General features: G+C 41.7%; 1 protein-coding gene across 6 annotated transcripts in view; it reads left to right on the top strand.

Annotated features, from left to right (window-relative positions):
* The window catches only part of LOC147309843 (polypyrimidine tract-binding protein 1-like), a 26,973-nt gene extending 9,984 nt beyond the window's left edge, over positions 1-16,989 (top strand). For 5 of the 6 annotated variants that reach the window (XM_086268656.1, XM_086268659.1, XM_086268657.1 and 2 more), the window contains 13 exons: positions 3,219-3,279; positions 3,782-3,954; positions 4,208-4,354; positions 4,445-4,573; positions 5,076-5,186; positions 5,267-5,441; positions 5,961-6,038; positions 6,476-6,618; positions 8,131-8,164; positions 11,625-11,717; positions 12,991-13,207; positions 13,307-13,384; positions 13,846-16,989. In XM_086268656.1, coding sequence (XP_086124782.1) covers positions 3,219-3,279; positions 3,782-3,954; positions 4,208-4,354; positions 4,445-4,573; positions 5,076-5,186; positions 5,267-5,441; positions 5,961-6,038; positions 6,476-6,618; positions 8,131-8,164; positions 11,625-11,717; positions 12,991-13,207; positions 13,307-13,384; positions 13,846-13,978 — 1,572 coding nt within the window. In that variant the 3' untranslated portion in view covers positions 13,979-16,989. The remainder of the gene's footprint in view (positions 1-3,218; positions 3,280-3,781; positions 3,955-4,207; positions 4,355-4,444; positions 4,574-5,075; positions 5,187-5,266; positions 5,442-5,960; positions 6,039-6,475; positions 6,619-8,130; positions 8,165-11,624; positions 11,718-12,990; positions 13,208-13,306; positions 13,385-13,845) is intronic. The other variant, XM_086268658.1, reaches the window with a different exon arrangement.

Below are 16,989 nucleotides of genomic sequence, written 5' to 3'. Positions count from 1 at the left end.
CTATAGCAGTGCTGTCTTTACCTCTTCTAGTTGAAACACAACTTCAGAGACAGACACACAGCTCGTCCTCACTAACAGCTAGAGTAGTTAACGTTCATAACACTGAACAGGACTTAAGGAGAAAGTTCAGAGGTCAGTAAAGGTCCTGTTTCATTAACACTGAAGTATTAAAGGGTCTTCATACATGTTAACCTGGCTGACACATATGGTAACATTAGCCGTTTACTATTAGCAATTACATGATAGCTACATTGGGGGGGGACCGTGGTTTGATCCCCAGCTCTCTGTCCTGGTCGTTGTGTCCTTGGGCAAGACACTTCACCCACCACCTACTGGTGATGGCCAGAGGGGCCGATGGCGCGATATGGCAGCCTCGCTTCTGTCAGTCTGCCCCAGGGCAGCTGTGGCTACAACTGTAGCTGCCTCCACCGGTGTGTGAATGTGAGAGTGAATGAATAGTGGAAATGTAAAGCACATGGAGTGTCTAGAAAAGCGCTATATAAATTTATTATTATTATTATTATTATTATTATTATTATTAGCCATCTGTTATCATTAGTACAGTGGCTAGCAGACTGTAGTTGGATAAAAGAATCATTATTGCAGGCTGAACAGGTCACAGATGGAATATTGAGCGTTGTTGGTGGATTAGATACATTTAGAGGCTGTCAGGCTGCTGACTGTACAGAGCAGTGAGAACTGTGGCTGAACTAATGAGAGAGCTCAGAGTGTGATGAACTCATCCAAGCTAATAAAGAGTGAAATTTGGAGAAGAGGTTTCAGAACTGAGCAGTGTGACCTCACGGTTGTAGCCAACTGTGGGGTCACTTTTAAATAGCTGGCAGTGAGCAGTTAAATCTGTCCCAGTGAGTGCATTTAAAAAAAAAAAAAAAAAATAGATAGATAGAGGCAGGCTCTATTTTAGCATAACTAATACCACACTCCACAAAGTTGGTACTTACGGATTTTGGAGCTGCAACCAGCTTTCAGTGTTGGTTTTTCTGGCTTAAAGTTCAAGTCAAGGTGACGGTATTTATATAACACGTTTTAAACAACGAAGTTGACCAAAGTGCTGCACATTAAAAAAGTATATAGGAGCTTCTAGCTGTGAGGCAACAGTGCTAACCACTGTGCTGCCCCTGATATAAAATAAGATGAAATCAAACGCATTTCACACGCAGTACTCGAGCTGACTTACCTTTGTTTGAATGATGACTTGTACGCGTTGACTCCACGGACAAGGTACGAAAATATGTCAGACTACGTCAATAGCGGTTGGTCTTCAGGGTTTCCACGGCCGTATTTCATACGGGTCCATGTTTCCAATGCACATTATTTTCTGCAAGTACCGCTGCTTCGCCTCTGGATGCAATCGGTCTCTATACAGTCCATTCTCTTTTGAGCTGCTTTTAAGCATCTTTCTTGTAGTCGTCGTTCCAACACAGTGTGTTTGTTTTGATTCGTAGACCCCGAAAATGGCGCCGCACTCCCACAATGCATTGCGGTGTGACGTCAACTCCAAAGTCCTATTACCGTGAATGGTATGATATGGTCCAGCCCTACCCAGGTGCCAAGCTTTAAAAGTAGGCAATAAAATCTTAAAATCAATACTAAAACGTACAGGAAGTCAGTGAAGGGACGACAGGACCGGGGTAATGTGTTCATGCATTTAAACACCTGTTAAGGGCCGAGCTGCTGCATTTTGGAGTAACTGCAAGTGGTGAAAAGATCACTGTTAATACCAAAGTATAGGGAGTTGCAGTAGTCCAGGCAGCAAGTGATAATGGCATGAAAGCATTGTGTGCTGGAAAGGGCAACGATTGAGCTTAGCATGTCTTTTATTGTGTGTTAGAAAGTGTTTAGGCATAGTTAATGGTGCTGTATGATTGTGTGTGACTGGGTGAATATGACCTACAGCAGAAAGGTGCGTTTACCATTCATCTTGTTTTGCTTTCTAAGACTAAGACATGGCCGCTATAGACTGTTTCTTTATTGACATCTAGTGGCAGCAGCATTACTGTGTGCCCCTCAATTCTGCTTATTTTCTACAAGTTGTGTAGTTTTCTTCCCTTTTGCCTTTTGCTGTAAATGTTGTACCCACTGTGACCTGGGAAAAAAACAAACAAACAATCAAACTGTTAATCGATGTATCAGTTACACGGCAGGGGGACTAAACGACTTTTGGATCAGACTCTGAGCCTGTCAGCAGAGCTTAATGTCACGGTGTACAGTTGGTGCAAAGAATAAAGAAGTAGCTGTCTGATCACATTGTTTAAACCTAAAACACGAAGTCAGTGGAAGTGCAGTCCAGAACCTGCCCCGGGCTGGATGATGTCAGGTACAGCTCAGGGTTCTGCAGAGGAAAGCAGGTTTCAACAAACCTGGATGTGGACTTCACTGAGACAGCTTGGGTCACATGTTAGCAAATAGTTTTACATCCTGTGTATGTTCGTTTGTATTTAGGCAGTTTTACAAAGGGGAAACAAATATGTCATTACTTTCTATAATATGCTGTAGCCATCTGCCAAATATGATGACTATTATTTTATGATATATTTGTAATATTTTTATGTATTTTTCATTTATTTTATTATTTTTATTGCAACTGTTGTAACAAAAGTATTTTCCACCACCATAATCATCATAAAGGAGATATAAATGAAGCCCTGGTACCAGGACTCTCAGAATTTTATCCCAAAAGTCGGTGCATGGCTGTTTTGCAGAGCAGGTAGACGGAAGAGGAAGTGCATAAATTAAATGCAGCAGCTGGGGTCTGTGTGCTCTTGTGCTAACCCGCTGTTGTCCAGGAAGGCTTGGATTACATCTAAGCGATGCACCACTTAGTTTAACTTGAGATGTATGAAAATCCCAACAGTTGTAAACAGTTTGAATCCTCGAATTTTTTGGTTTGATGGCGAGATGTCTTTATAATTAAAGCCGTTGGACCTCACTTGTGTGGAACTGCAGTTTAATCACAGAACTGTTCTAAAGTTTTGCTAATGAAGAGCAAAAACAGGATCTCATGCAGGCGAGAGCTTTTCACATGTTTGGGACAAATTCATTCACTGCTCTTCATGAAATCTTCTCTCGTCTGTCCCCGTCAAAAATGCAAAGGCATCACTTCTTGTTTGGTATCCTAATTCTGTCCTGTCATGTATAAATGAGGTGCATACTGACTGAGGAGAAGAGGTCAAACTGAAGTGCTTCTGTTGTTTCAGAGAGGATCTGACGAACTTTGCTCCAGCGTCTCCAACAGCCCTTATATCATGAGCACCACAGGTCAGAACCCACTCTGCACACGCGAAGGTGTTTGTGTCAATGCACAACTTTTAATGGACAATATTAGCTTATTGAGTTTTGAGTTATATGTTTTTCCAGACATGGGATGAAGTAAGGGGTTCATAGTGTAAGATGACTTAAGATTCCTGACTATGAATGACACAAAACTCCTCTAGAGTCCAGGAGTGAAAATATGTATTTAAAATGATCAGAAAAATAATTATTATTCAGATTTTCAGACAGACTATCTGCACTCTGAAAGAACAGATTGAAATATCCATTAATCTCATATAAATACTTTTTTTTTTTTTTTTTTTTTTAAATGTAAAAAATATTGGACAGAAATGGTTTCATGCCGGTTTACAGGCGGATGATAAAGACAGAATCAGCAGTGTTAACACAATAAGTTTGAAACACCACAAACTGATGGGAGTGTTCAGCACCAGGACTCCTGTCTCTGCTTTGATTCATTTAATAAAAAACGGTTTCCTCTCCTCTGTAGCCAATGGCAACGACAGCAAAAAGTTCAAAGGTGACATAAGAGGTCCCAGCGTGCCATCCAGGGTCATCCACATCCGTAAGCTTCCCAGCGACATCACAGAGGCGGAGGTGATCAGCCTCGGAGTGCCTTTTGGAGACGTCACCAACCTGCTGATGCTCAAAGCCAAGAACCAGGTACACACTACAGCGTCCTGTGAGAGTGTATTTCTTTTCCATCCACAGTTCACAGGATCCAGATAACATAACTTAGTTTGGTCGCGTCTCAAATTGAGATGTGTTGTTTTTTTTTTTTTTTGTTGTTGTTTTTTTTAAACATGTACAAAGAGACACTGATCAATACTAAGGCTCTCAGGTCTACAGATCTGTGTGTTGAGGAACTGCATCGTGAGCAGAACTTACATGTTCTGTGTCTCTTGTCTCTTCTTAGGCCTTTTTAGAGATGAACTCAGAGGAAGCAGCTCAGAACCTGGTGGGTTATTACTCCACCATGGTGCCGATCATCAGGCACCATCCAGTCTATGTACAGTTTTCCAACCACAAGGAGCTCAAGACTGACAACTCCCCAAACCAGGAGGTAACACATACGACTGTTAGCGTCTTAACAGCTCCGTCCCTCTGCTAGCACCTTGTTAACCCCCCCCCCCTTTCCTCTCTTCTCTTTCAGAGGGCTCAGGCGGCTCTTCGGGCTCTGAGTTCATCTCACGTGGACACGGCGGCGGTGGCTCCGAGCACAGTACTGAGGGTGGTGGTGGAGAACCTCATCTATCCCGTTACCCTGGATGCTCTGTGCCAGGTATCCGTAGTGCACCACAGCAGTGTGCGTGCATGTATGTAGATCACTGCTTTGATCAAAGTCATGACAGAAGTTCATCTATAATAAAACAGCAGTTAAACACGCACCTTTTCTGTGCTTCGCTCTACCTGTTTTACTCCAGCATCAGGTGTTTGCACTAATGACATGCTGTCAATTCCGCTAAGAAGTAGTTAAGTAACAAATTACTTTAGCAGGAAAAGAGAAGATAACCCGAGCAACACTCGGCACAAAACAGAGCAGCAACACAAACAAACCAGATGCAGCATAAAATGATGACCTGCAGTACAGGTTGGTTAGCAAGAGGCTTGCAGATGTGCAGCAACTCTTGGCAGGCTAAAACAACATAAATGAGATTTAGCAGTTTGGTGTGCAGACGGTATGGTGATCAGCTGATCTGTGGGGAAGAGCTGAGCGTGATGTTGTCCTGCCTGTTGGATTTGGTTTATTTAGTGACTAAACTAAGCTGCTGTTTGGTCCTCAGATCTTCTCAAAGTTTGGCACCGTGCTGAGGATCATCATCTTCACAAAGAACAATCAGTTCCAGGCTCTGCTGCAGTATCCGGACGGCGCGTCAGCCCAGGCGGCCAAACTGGTGAGCATGATGGTTCCCAGTGCTTTTGTCGCTTCTACTAAATGGTAGAAGTAACGAGTGTTACTGCTGCGCTGTTTCAGTCTCTGGACGGTCAAAACATCTATAATGGCTGCTGTACTCTGAGGATCAGCTTCTCCAAACTCACCAGTCTCAACGTCAAATACAACAACGAGAAGAGCCGAGACTTCACCAGACCAGACCTTCCCACTGGAGACGGCCAGCCCACCATGGAGCATACGGCCATGGCAGCCTTTAGTAAGATCCCACCATACTGATGTAACATCACTACAGCTGTGCTCAGCTGAGGCAGAAGAGAAAAAAAAAGTACTACACCAGTGGAACTGAGGGACAGATTTAGTATGGAAGTTGTTCTCTGACACACACAGAGACACTGCAGACATGACATGTGAGTCAAAAGGGCATCAGAATGCTCTCAGTGCTCGTTTCAGTCAGTGAAATGAGCAGAAACTCAAAAGAAGATCAATTACCAAACTGAATCCTGCAATACTACTCTAGATGGCAAGAATAAAAATACTGAGTTGAAATTATCATTCTAGTTGTCTGTAATAACCTAAACTGATTAAAGTCCAGTAAATCAATTCAATTCAGTTTTATTTAGAGATACTGCACGAATGGGGGGAAAAAAGCAGTCCTACATATTTGTTTAATATGTGCATTGAAGGACACATCCTGGTTAAAAATTGTATGATTGATTTGTGGTGGAATCTCACTACTTTGCTGAGTTAAAATCCAGCCGGTGTTTCTTGTCTGCAGCTCCAGGCATCATCTCTGCTGCACCGTACGCTGGAGCCACTCACGCTTTCCCACCAGCCTTCACCCTGCAGCCTGCTGGTGAGTGTCAGTGCTAAGAGAGGATGTCTGTTAGATGACACACACTTTGAAAAGTGATCACCTTGTTTTTTGAGAATGACCTTTGCAGCTGCAGACAGACCCAGCAGCTGAGTTATTGTGATGAAGCCTTTAGAGGGTTTTCAGTTGCTTATCCTTAGGGAGGAGTCTACGCGTTCCTTATCAGTGTGGAAATAATGGTTAGGTTCAGGATCACTGTGCATGGGAAACCTGTTGCATTCCCTCCTTCCTCTGCACCTGAGGAAGTTAGGTCTCATGATTTAATTCAGGGATGCAAATATTTTCCATATCAGTTCATCTGCAATTATCATTTGTTCTCCACATACCAGAAGTGTTGAAGCCTTAGTGTATGACTGTGGGTTGTGTGACGCATCTCTGGCAGCTTGCAGATTTTTGTTTACTTGTCTCAACTCTCCCAGTGTCCTCCCCCTATCCAGGCCTTGCGGTCCCCGCTCTGCCCGGAGCCCTGGCCTCTCTGTCCCTCCCTGGGGCCACCAGATTGGGATTCCATCCAATCCCTGCTGGACACTCTGTCTTGCTGGTCAGCAATCTCAATCCTGAGGTTAGTGATTGTCTCCCTACAGGCTGTTAATTCATGTATCTGATTGTATCTAACCTGCACTGATGTCACCAGTCTTGCTACAGCTTTGGACTAGCCTGCATGTTTTTTTTTGTTTTGTTTTGTTTTTGTTTTTTTAGAGGATTTTGTTTTCTAAAGCTTCAGTTGGTCTGAACATTCAGTATTTTGGACATGGAGTGAGATGTAAAGTGTTTTCAGTGCTCTGTTCCACCTGGATTTTAAAGTTCTTCATGTTTGAATCAGTTAGTGGAAGTGGAGCAGTGAGTGCACAAGAATTAAAAAAGGAAAAAAAGGCAGCTTGGATCACAGCTCAGCTGCAACGTGCACAGCGGTGGTCCTCAGAACCGCCTCTCTCTGACACGGCTTGATGTCATCTGTGGTTTCTTCACCACTGCGGTTTATTTCTAAACGCTACCACATAATCCACAGCTGTGAGCAGCATACAGGCCCACTGTGACCAGTATGACGCTGATGGACTGTTGAGCCACAACATTAAACCTACCTGCCTAGTGCTGTACATGCACCAGTCTGCAGTGTTGGGATACCAGTTGACTAACTCATCAGGATGCTGATGGTGGGTCTGCCTCCCACTCCAGTCCATTTTTGATCAGATTAGGATTAGGATCTTGGTCATGTGGAGCCCACACCCTCTGGTTCATATGCCCAAATAGAAAACATGTGACTATTGTCAAGCAAGTTCTTAACAGTCCAACATCCCCAACAGAGTGTCACTGTTAGGGATGTTCCCAATCTAATGGAAGGGGTTAAGCATTGTCTATACAGACACTCCGTCTTTAAAATCCATTTAAAAGCATTCGTCACATTCTTAAATGTGTGTGTGGCAGCAGTCACGTGCCTGTGTACACACTGCAGTGATCCAGTAGTTATGTCCCTCTGCTGTGACTCAGCCAGCTGTTCATCTCCTACATCAAAGTACTGCAAGGAGGAATCCATGGTACTGAATAGGCCAATCACTGTCCTGACCTGACATTTAGTGGCATTGCAGGGAGCTGCAGGTCAGATACCCCCTGCGCTTACAGCATAGGAATGTTGTAGATTTGCCACTGCAGCAGAAATCCCCACTAACAGAGCGGTGCACCTCAGTCTGGTTGTTAAATGATGGGAAATCTTTCTGAATTCTCATCATTAAACGGTTTGACTTCATGTTTGTTCGTCTCCTCTGACACTGATGTTTTGCTCACAGATGGGTTTTGCCTTTGATTCGGGAATTTTTTTTCATATTAAACTATGTCATGACCCCTCCCCTACCACACACACACACGCCTGTGCACTCATGTAAAAATGTTGTTCTCATATTGACATTATCTGTATGTGATCCCTCCTCCAAAGGTAATTAACCTTCTGATTGACCCTGCACCTGTCTTTTTTCCCCTTTAATTTGTTGCCATGGAAACACCTCGGACCCTGCACCTGTCCTGCCCTCCCACCTTTACCTGTCCTGTCCCTCCGCTGCCTTCTCTGCTGTCTTTAAAGAGAGTTACGCCCCACTGCCTCTTTATTCTCTTCGGTATGTTATTACTAGCTTCTTATTTTGAATTATCAGTACCACATGGTTGTTCTGATTTAATTTTTATTAAAATTCTGGTTTCTGTTTGGTTTTTTTCCCCCCTCTTTTTCATTATTTTTGGTTTAATGAAAAATGGTGTGTACTGGTCTTGTCAGATTTTGTGTGTTGAATTGAAATTTTCACAATATTTGCAGCTTTTCCTCAGTGGTTTTCTTGCCAAAAAAGGTCATGTTTGTACAGAACCCTTCATTTCTTACCAAGTAGAAACTAAATAGCAGTAGAGGCTTTTAAAGCCTCTTCTAATTTTCAGGAAGTGCATCCTTTGGTCAGATGAGATGAGACTACACACTGCTTGTGTTTGGAAAAAGAACGTATACAACCTGAAGAGCACTGTCCCCACGATGAAACCGTGGGGGGAGTATTATGATGTGGAGACGCTTCAGTGTATCTGGAATTGAAACAAAACATACGTCACTCTCGGTGAAGAGCCAAAGTAAAGTTTTTGACTGGCCTACACAAAGCCCTGACTTTAATCCCATTTAAAAGTTTTGGGGTAAACTGAAGACCAGCGTCGATGCAAATAGACCACCAAATGTGGAAGATCGTGAGACTCTTTGTGGTACAGCACCCTCTTTGTAACTGACTTTACCTGGCAGTAGTCTACAGCTTCTAGCAATAACTCACCAAAGCACTTTATTTCTTTGTATGAAAGGAGCTATACAAGCTATATACATACCAGTCCATTCAAAAAAATGAGTCTTCAGTGTGGCAGCTCAATCCTGGGGATTTGAATCAGGGGTGTGCAGTAGTTTTCTGTTATACATACACTACCAGTCAAAAGTTTGGACACACCTTCTCATTTAATTGTTTTTCTTTATTTCCATACATATTTATTCATGCTTTGCACACTCTTGGGATTCTCTCGATGAGCTTCATGAGGAAGTCACCTAAAATGTTTTTCCAGCAGTCTTGAAGGAGTTCACAGAGAGGCCGAGCACTTGATGGCCCTTTTGTCTTCACTCTGCAGTCCATCTCAATTGGGTTTAGGTCAGGTGACTGGTGCAGCACTCCAACACTCTCCTTCTTGGTCAAATAGCCCTTACACAGCCTGGAAGTGTGTTTAAGGTCATTGTCCTGTTGAAAAATAAATGATGGTTCAACTAAACGCAAACTGGATGGGATGGCATGTCACTGCATTGAACTTCAGTTCTTAAAGTAATGATGAACTGTTGTTTCTCTTTACTTAGCCGAATGGTTCTTGCCACAATGAGTTCTAACAGTTGTCAAATAGGGCTGTCAGCTGTGTACCAACCTGACTTCTGCAGAACACAACTGATATTTCCAACCTGATTACCGTAAGAAGGCAAGAAATTCCACAAATGGATCCTGACAAGGCACACTTGTGAAGTGAAAACCATTTCAGGTGACTACATCATGAAGCTTATTGAGAGAAGGCCAAGGGTTTGCAGCACTGTCAACAAAGCAAAGGGCAGCTTCTTTGAGGAATCTAAGACATATTTAGAGTTATTTAGTATTTCTTTGCTACATAATTCCATATATTTGACATCTTCAGTATGTATCTACTATGTAGTGTCGCGAAATCGATCAATGTAGAGCAGTGTCACAAACCACGGAGGCCCCAGAAAAGTGCAATCAAACGTTGAGTTTATTAACAGCCCGGAGAAAACATCAACATATGTCTTCTGACCAAAATACATGTTGTGGACACTTATAAAGCAGTGGGGTACACGCCCCCCCATGGCGTCAATGACAGATTAAAATAGGTTCCAGACATTAGTCACAGTTAATCGTACATTTTTAATAGCTATAAGCAGACATAGAACTTCTCTTTTCTATAACAGCTTCCATACAAGGTAATAAACTTCAAGCCCTCAGGGTCTCTGAGGCTAATTATTGACTCTGATCATCTGTTACCAAGTAGAATAAAATATAGTGAGACACCAAATGAGTTAAGGCCTCAGGCCAGACACATTCCTAGATTATATGTATTATATGTACTGTAAGCATGCATTGCAGTTATCCTTCTATGTTCTAGTTTCCATCAGCATGTATCACCTGGACAGTCACGCCAGTGAAGCTTAAGACCCTTAATGAACTCAACATCAACTCAAAATAAGCACAGATCTGCAATGTGTATAAAATACTTCCAACCGTACTTGTAATAAAAGTTAACATAATGGAAGGATCCTCAAATGGACATCTTCAATAAACAACTGTAATGCAGTATCAATACTGTGAGAAATATTATTAGATGAAATAATGCTGTAAAGAATGTTATTAATGCAGGTATAATGATGCAGATTATATGGCAGCAATAAAAGAATTTCTGTATCTCCACAGTAGATAGTAGTTAAAATAAAGAAAATCATTGAATGAGAAGGTGTGTCCAAACTTTTGATGGTTAGTGTATATGTGACTAAGTTGTAGTCTGAATGCTTAAAAAAGCATTGAAATGGATATGAAGCCAATGAAAGACAGAACTGAACGCTGAAAAGAAGTCTGTGGTAATAAGAGTTGGAACATTACTAATGCAGCGCTGCATTACTGCACTATTTATCTGCAGAGAGTAGTTTTACTCTCTGCAGATAAATAATCCTTGTATTTAGCCAGAACACTCTGCAAAGAACTTTTGTCATATTTTTGAGATTTGCAACATTTTTACAGTTTCATAAGAAAATCGCTCAAGAGACAGTCATCAGCTGAGGGCACTCTTCTGTTTTCTAGGACATTTTGGCAGTAATGGGAATTTTCAACACAACAGGAAACACTTTGCGTTAATGTGTCGTGTTGTTCTCGAGTTCAGGGTCCAGCTCTTAGACGAGCGCTGCCTTTCAAACTTTGTGCTCTGAGTACACAGTTATCATTCAGTTGGAGTCAGAAAGTTTGAAAGCAAATATTTGCTTTAATTCTTTAAAAAATGTAATTTTTAGTTTGGGCCTAACACTGTGAGGAGCTGCATTTATTGTGTCTTGTCATTTGATTGTCTGTTTTTAATTTTGCATGCTGGGGTTTCTTACATTTTGCATGTCCTCAGTGCTCAATCAGTGCTTTTGTTTTATTATTTTATTTATTTAGTTTTTGTCCCATAATTCATAGCTCCTACACGTTTTTGTTTGTTTGATTTTGTTTTGTTTTGGGTTTTCCCCTCTGACCCTTAATTTTCCTCACTTGAATTTTCCTGTATTTAACCATTCAGGAATTCCTGCTGAGTTCACGCATTTGTAAGTTCCTTTAGTCAGGTTTGCTGCTGCTCCCCTCACTTCTGGGGTTTGTATGCAGCCCTTCAAACACAAAAGCCATATTTGAGCATTGAGACAGAGGGTCAGTCGCCTGGCAGGCTGCAGTCAGTCCAATACACATCTTCCTGTAGGGCTTGGTGGCAGGGAGGGTTGCTTTTCTATTTCCTGTGTGCCAAATAACCCGGTCCTCTTTATTTAAGGTGTCTATGGAGATGTCATGAGAGTGAAGATTCTGTTCAACAAGAAAGAAAACGCTCTGGTTCAGATGTCTGACAGCACACAGGCTCAGCTAGGTAACACTCTGATTTTGAGACACCTGAGAACCACACATGTGCAGAGTATTAAAAGAGTTAGTGCTGCTACATGAGTGTTGCAGAAATGTCTAAAAATGTGTTGTTTCTGCATCTTCTAATTTTAAATGACTGATGAACCCAGATTGTCACAGTGGTCTTTCATCTACCATAAAAACCATTCTTAGTCTGGAGTCTACAAAACTAATACCCTCATACCTCTGCTGGTGCACTGACGGGGAGCACGTCATGGGTTGTTGCTATTTTGTTGATGTTGCTCTCAGCCATTAATTAGGCCCTCTGCTGATTCCCTCAGGTCTTTTTACCTGCCCAATTTTAACATACTAAAGAAGAACTGACTAAGGCTGACAGTCAAATAAACTGGTACTGATACAAGTTGATAATTGTTGTGATCAACTTGTGATCTGTGATCACGACTCTCAACCTCAGCTTGGCAACAAAACACATTCCCAAACTGAAGTGTAAAGTTTATTCAACATCTGAAATGTTGTCGTGAGCATTGGGTTAAGCAAACGTGTTTCATTATAAAGTCAGTTTTTGTATTGTATTGTATCTTTATTTCAGACATACAGGAAAAAAAACGATATATACAAGTACACATACTTGCATTTAAATGTACAAATACAAATATATATGTAAATACACGCACGTATGTGCTCAGACAAAACAAAAAAAAGAAAATAAATATAACGAAATAGTCTAAATGACATGAAATTACAATTATTAAGTCTGAAATGAAGTAGGGAGAAGTATAATATACTTATTAGTCCCTACCCCATGTTCAACATTCTATTGAATCCCACTATTCATTGTTACCCCTAATTCCCATCATCACTTACCCCACACAATAAACAAGGAATGAAGGACATGTATTAACATAGCTACAGTGATAGATACAATTTAGTATAGTTACATATACAATGGGTGATCAACTTTATCAGTTTCATATTCTTCCAAAAGCAGTTTTTGAAACATCTTTATGAACTGACTAATGATTGAACATTGCTGTAGGTCCACAGGAAAACTGTTCCACAGTTTTACCCCACAAATGGTAACGCAAAAGGTTTTAACCTTTATCCGTGCTTTATGAGTCTTCAGATTTAATTTTCCCCTCAGTTCATCAGAAATGCTCTTGACTCCAGACTAAAACAAAAGGAAGAGATGAGGAGTGTTCATTGCATTGGAACAGTGTCTCTAAAAGGAGACCAGAAGAACTAGACTCAGGCTGTAAAAGGCTGTGTTTGTATGTGTACAGCCATGAGCCACCTGAATGGCCAGCGGCTGCACGGGAAGCCTCTGCGCATCACTCTGTCCAAACACATGAGCGTTCAGCTTCCTCGCGAAGGGCACGAGGACCAGGGCCTGACCAAAGACTACAGCAACTCCCCCTTGCACCGCTTCAAGAAGCCCGGCTCCAAGAATTATTCCAACATCTTCCCGCCTTCTTCCACCTTACACCTTTCCAACATTCCGTAAGTCCTTCAGCTTACTCCAAACTGAGAGGTGCAGCTGACCCCAAGATGGGGAAAAAAAAACTGCATTCCTCAAATCTACTTTGCTTGTGTTTGTAGCCCCTCTGTGGTTGAAGATGATCTGAAGATGCTGTTTGCCAGCTCAGGAGCCGTGGTCAAAGCCTTCAAATTCTTCCAGTAAGTCGCTCCTTTACTGTCTCAGCTTCTTAAACTCGTGGCTATTGATTCGTGTCATCCATTTAAAAAAAAAAAAAAAAAAAAAAAAAAAAAAAAAAAAGCCCTGCACACCCTTCGGTCTGTTTGTCTGTCTCGTCGTGTTAATCTGTTTGATTAGCATATGTACAAGTCCTTGTTTTCAGGAACATGTTGTGAAAACACATTGTGCCGGCTGATGTTTGCTCCTATTTATTTCTTAAATGGCCTGTAATTGCTGGCCAGTCAGTAAATGGGTTTGGTTGTGGACTTTGTGCCCCCTTGCAGTAAAAGACCAAAATCTCCTTCAGTCTTTTAGGCTCCTCTTGGAGTGTCCAAGCAGCTTGTTCAGTGTGTGCGGTACTATTCATCCTTCCCCTGAATGTCCTGTTGTTGCTTTGCCTCAAAACAGTCTGAATGGAAGCTCTTGTTCATTTCTCATACAGGAAGGACCATAAAATGGCTCTAATCCAGGTGGGCTCTGTGGAGGAGGCCATCGAGTCCCTCATAGAATTCCACAACCATGATTTGGGAGAGAACCACCACCTGCGAGTCTCCTTCTCCAAATCCTCAATCTGAGCCACCATCTGAATCCTTAGAGTCAGCACGACAGTATCTACCACACTCCAATCATTCCACCACATGTCTGTAGAAAACACAGAGTCTGGATTAATGTTAAATTATTATTATTATTATTATTATTATTATTATTATTATTATGCTTTTTTTTTTCTGATTCTTTGCCTTCTGACAGAATTAAGGTCTCTTGAGGAGAAATCTGACTTTATTCTCTCAAATTTTATAAACTAGAGAATAAAGTTGTAGTTCTGACCTGTTCAGGCTTTCTGCAATAAAGCCGGAGTTCTTCGGTTAGTCAGAATTCAGACAGCAATGTACTTTTTTATCTCGCCTTTGGGCTTTGTTCCCACCCCGAGGGATCAAAGTCGACCTTCTTATCCAAAGATGTTACGTTTTTCAGATTCAGACTTTTACTTTGATCTTAAATTAGCCCAAGTTTTACACGTGACCCTGTTCCTTTTTAGCTCTCTTTAAAAGTTCCAGCTCTGCTTGTAAACGATCAATCAGAGGTCAGATGTCCGCTCAGGCCTGCAGGTCCAAGTGTGGCCCCGTAAAGAGAAGCCTGGCTAGACCTTCACATGATCCCTGTGCCTTATTCCTGGAGTGTGAATGACTGTGATTATGTCATGTTTAAGAGAAAGAGGGGGAAAAAAAAGTGAAAAGGTTTACTGTTAATGAGCTGTATTACAGATATATCTGCGTTTTCTGTCTCTAGTGTTTTGTACCACTGTGTTACTGTAGTGTGAAACAAGAACTGATTGTCTTTTTAGCAGGTTTGTTGGGTCTTTAGTCCTAAATGCATTGTTTTTCTTTTTGATTTCTATATTTCTGTGTTTGCAATCATGTGTTAATCAAATGTTGTAGCAATATTTTAATCATTCCTGATATAACTGTTTTTGTGTTAGGTTTTTTTTTGTGAGCTCGGCCTTTCACGGCGTGCAGACGAATGTTTTGTCTAGTTGGTGAATCTGGTCAGGTTGTCTTGTGTGTCGCCTTTCTGGATGGTTTTATTTATAAGTTTGTGATCCACTACAGCTGAAACCAAAAATGGCCTTCAGGATGCAAACAAATATGTCTGCCTCAGGTTTCTGGTTTTATGGACTACAGAAAGACTGCAAGCTGTTTTCAGCTTTCTTATTTTCCTGTGAGAATGCGGAACGTTTTTATTCATTTCTTAATCACAAAACCAGATGTTTGGAGTGCCTTTGACGCAGCACTGAGTTGTAATCAGGCATTAATTTATCTGTATACTGATGTGACAGTTTGGCAGGGAGGAAGCCCACAGTCCTCCGAAACCATAAAATGCTGGTTTGATCTGTTTGTGTCTTAATATGAATATTGTTATTTTGTCATTCCAGCTGCTCAGATGTTCAACTGAACTTCAAAAAGACAAAGATTCTTCACTGACCATGGTTCATTTAAACAGGTTCATTGTGGTGCCTTCAGTAGAGCTGGGAGGGTTTGTGTGTTCACTTTGTCACTAGGTGAGGAGAAAATGGTGATTGTGTCCCTGTTTACTCCCTCCCTACATACCCAGACCAAAGGTCCAGGTGGGCGGGTCATTTCAGAGTCAAACAAATAAACTAGCCGCGTTGCCCCTTCTCCATTAGTACCTACTCGGATTGACTCGCCACAACCCGACTCGGATCGACTGGTTTTCCATTACAATCGAGTATTACCTAATGTGCGTCATCGTTGTTATAGCAACCCCTCCCAAGGCCCTGTGACGTAATTAGTATGCGACACAAACGCTGCAACAAAGGTGGCAGTTGAGGCAACAGTATACCTGCTGGTCAGTCTGTGGCCTTTTGTCAGACTCAGAACCACGACATGTTGGGTTTTTTTTTTGGTTTTTTTTTTTTTGTAGCTATGTCACTTGTTGCTGGGTTTCAAAAGTGGCGGTTTAGATTTTTGTGAATGAGACGGTCTCATGACTCATCAAATGAAATGACAGCACTGACCAGCCAGTCGGTGGCATGCAGTCTGAAATAACATTTAGTACCTGTTTGGATCCCTTTGAATCCCTGCCAAGTAGGTACTATTTTAGTACCTGGCATTAGGAGCTATCACCTAATGGAAAACCTGGCAAGTCAATCAAATGGAAAAGGGGCTAAAGGTACATCTTACGAGGTCCCTGCACGTTGTGATTACGGAGTTTGTATGGATGTGCGAGGAATTTGAGACGGTTTCTAAAATTCACAGCTATACGTAACAGGTGGGCACATGTGTCCATCAGGACTCTGAGACATGTCAACGATAACAACCAAACCCTCATGTACTGACACTTTTTACCATCTTCTTTCATTTAACTTTTCAATTGGCTTTAATTCTTACTGCAGAATTAAAATACTCAAGTTCGTATTGTTGGCAAGAGAAGTCTGAGCTCCTAAACACACGTGTTAAAAAAAAAATCCCAAAAAACCCAACTCAGATATTGAAGACATGTTCACTGAACACGAGGGTGTTTGTATTGGCGATTGATCAACTTAAACTGTCCATTTTCTTCCACTATCAGACTGTGATGTGCAGTTCAGGGTTGTGATAAACCAGCTCATTGCAGTTCACACAATGTAAAGCTCAAACCTTTCTGATTATGTGAGGTGCAAGTCTGAGCTGAACCTGACTGCGGTTACCACAGTGTCAGGGACCTTCACCTGTCAAACTGATAGACGTGCTGCATGCTGTTCATCACTACATGGAGGCTGGGAGACATATTAGGACACAGTTCCCTTTAATCTATAACTGCAGCCTTTCCATTGGGACAGATCCCACAGGTGACTGGAATGCATCACAAAACCTGGTCAGGTGAGGTGGGAATGGGACCAGTCAGTAACAGGAGGGAGGGGCATTCAGCTGTACATACACGTTTTATACCACAGTTCAGTGTCTAAAAGGCGATTGTCAGTTTTCTATCTGATGAAATCTGTATATTTTGATTAAAGTGTGAAATCGGTTCTGAGCCTTACATTGTTTGTGTCTAAAAGAAAGATTAAATCACTTTTTAATCTAAA

The sequence above is a fragment of the Aulonocara sp. 'chitande type north' Nkhata Bay genome, linkage group LG17 (assembly GCF_057382095.1).
Source record: "Aulonocara sp. 'chitande type north' Nkhata Bay isolate Kocher_YH1m ecotype deep benthic linkage group LG17, A_spYH_male_GT1.1, whole genome shotgun sequence".
NCBI lineage: Eukaryota > Metazoa > Chordata > Actinopteri > Cichliformes > Cichlidae > Aulonocara > Aulonocara sp. 'chitande type north' Nkhata Bay.
The sequence above is the reverse complement of the archived record's forward strand: the minus strand, read 5'-3'. Positions and strand labels throughout refer to the sequence as shown.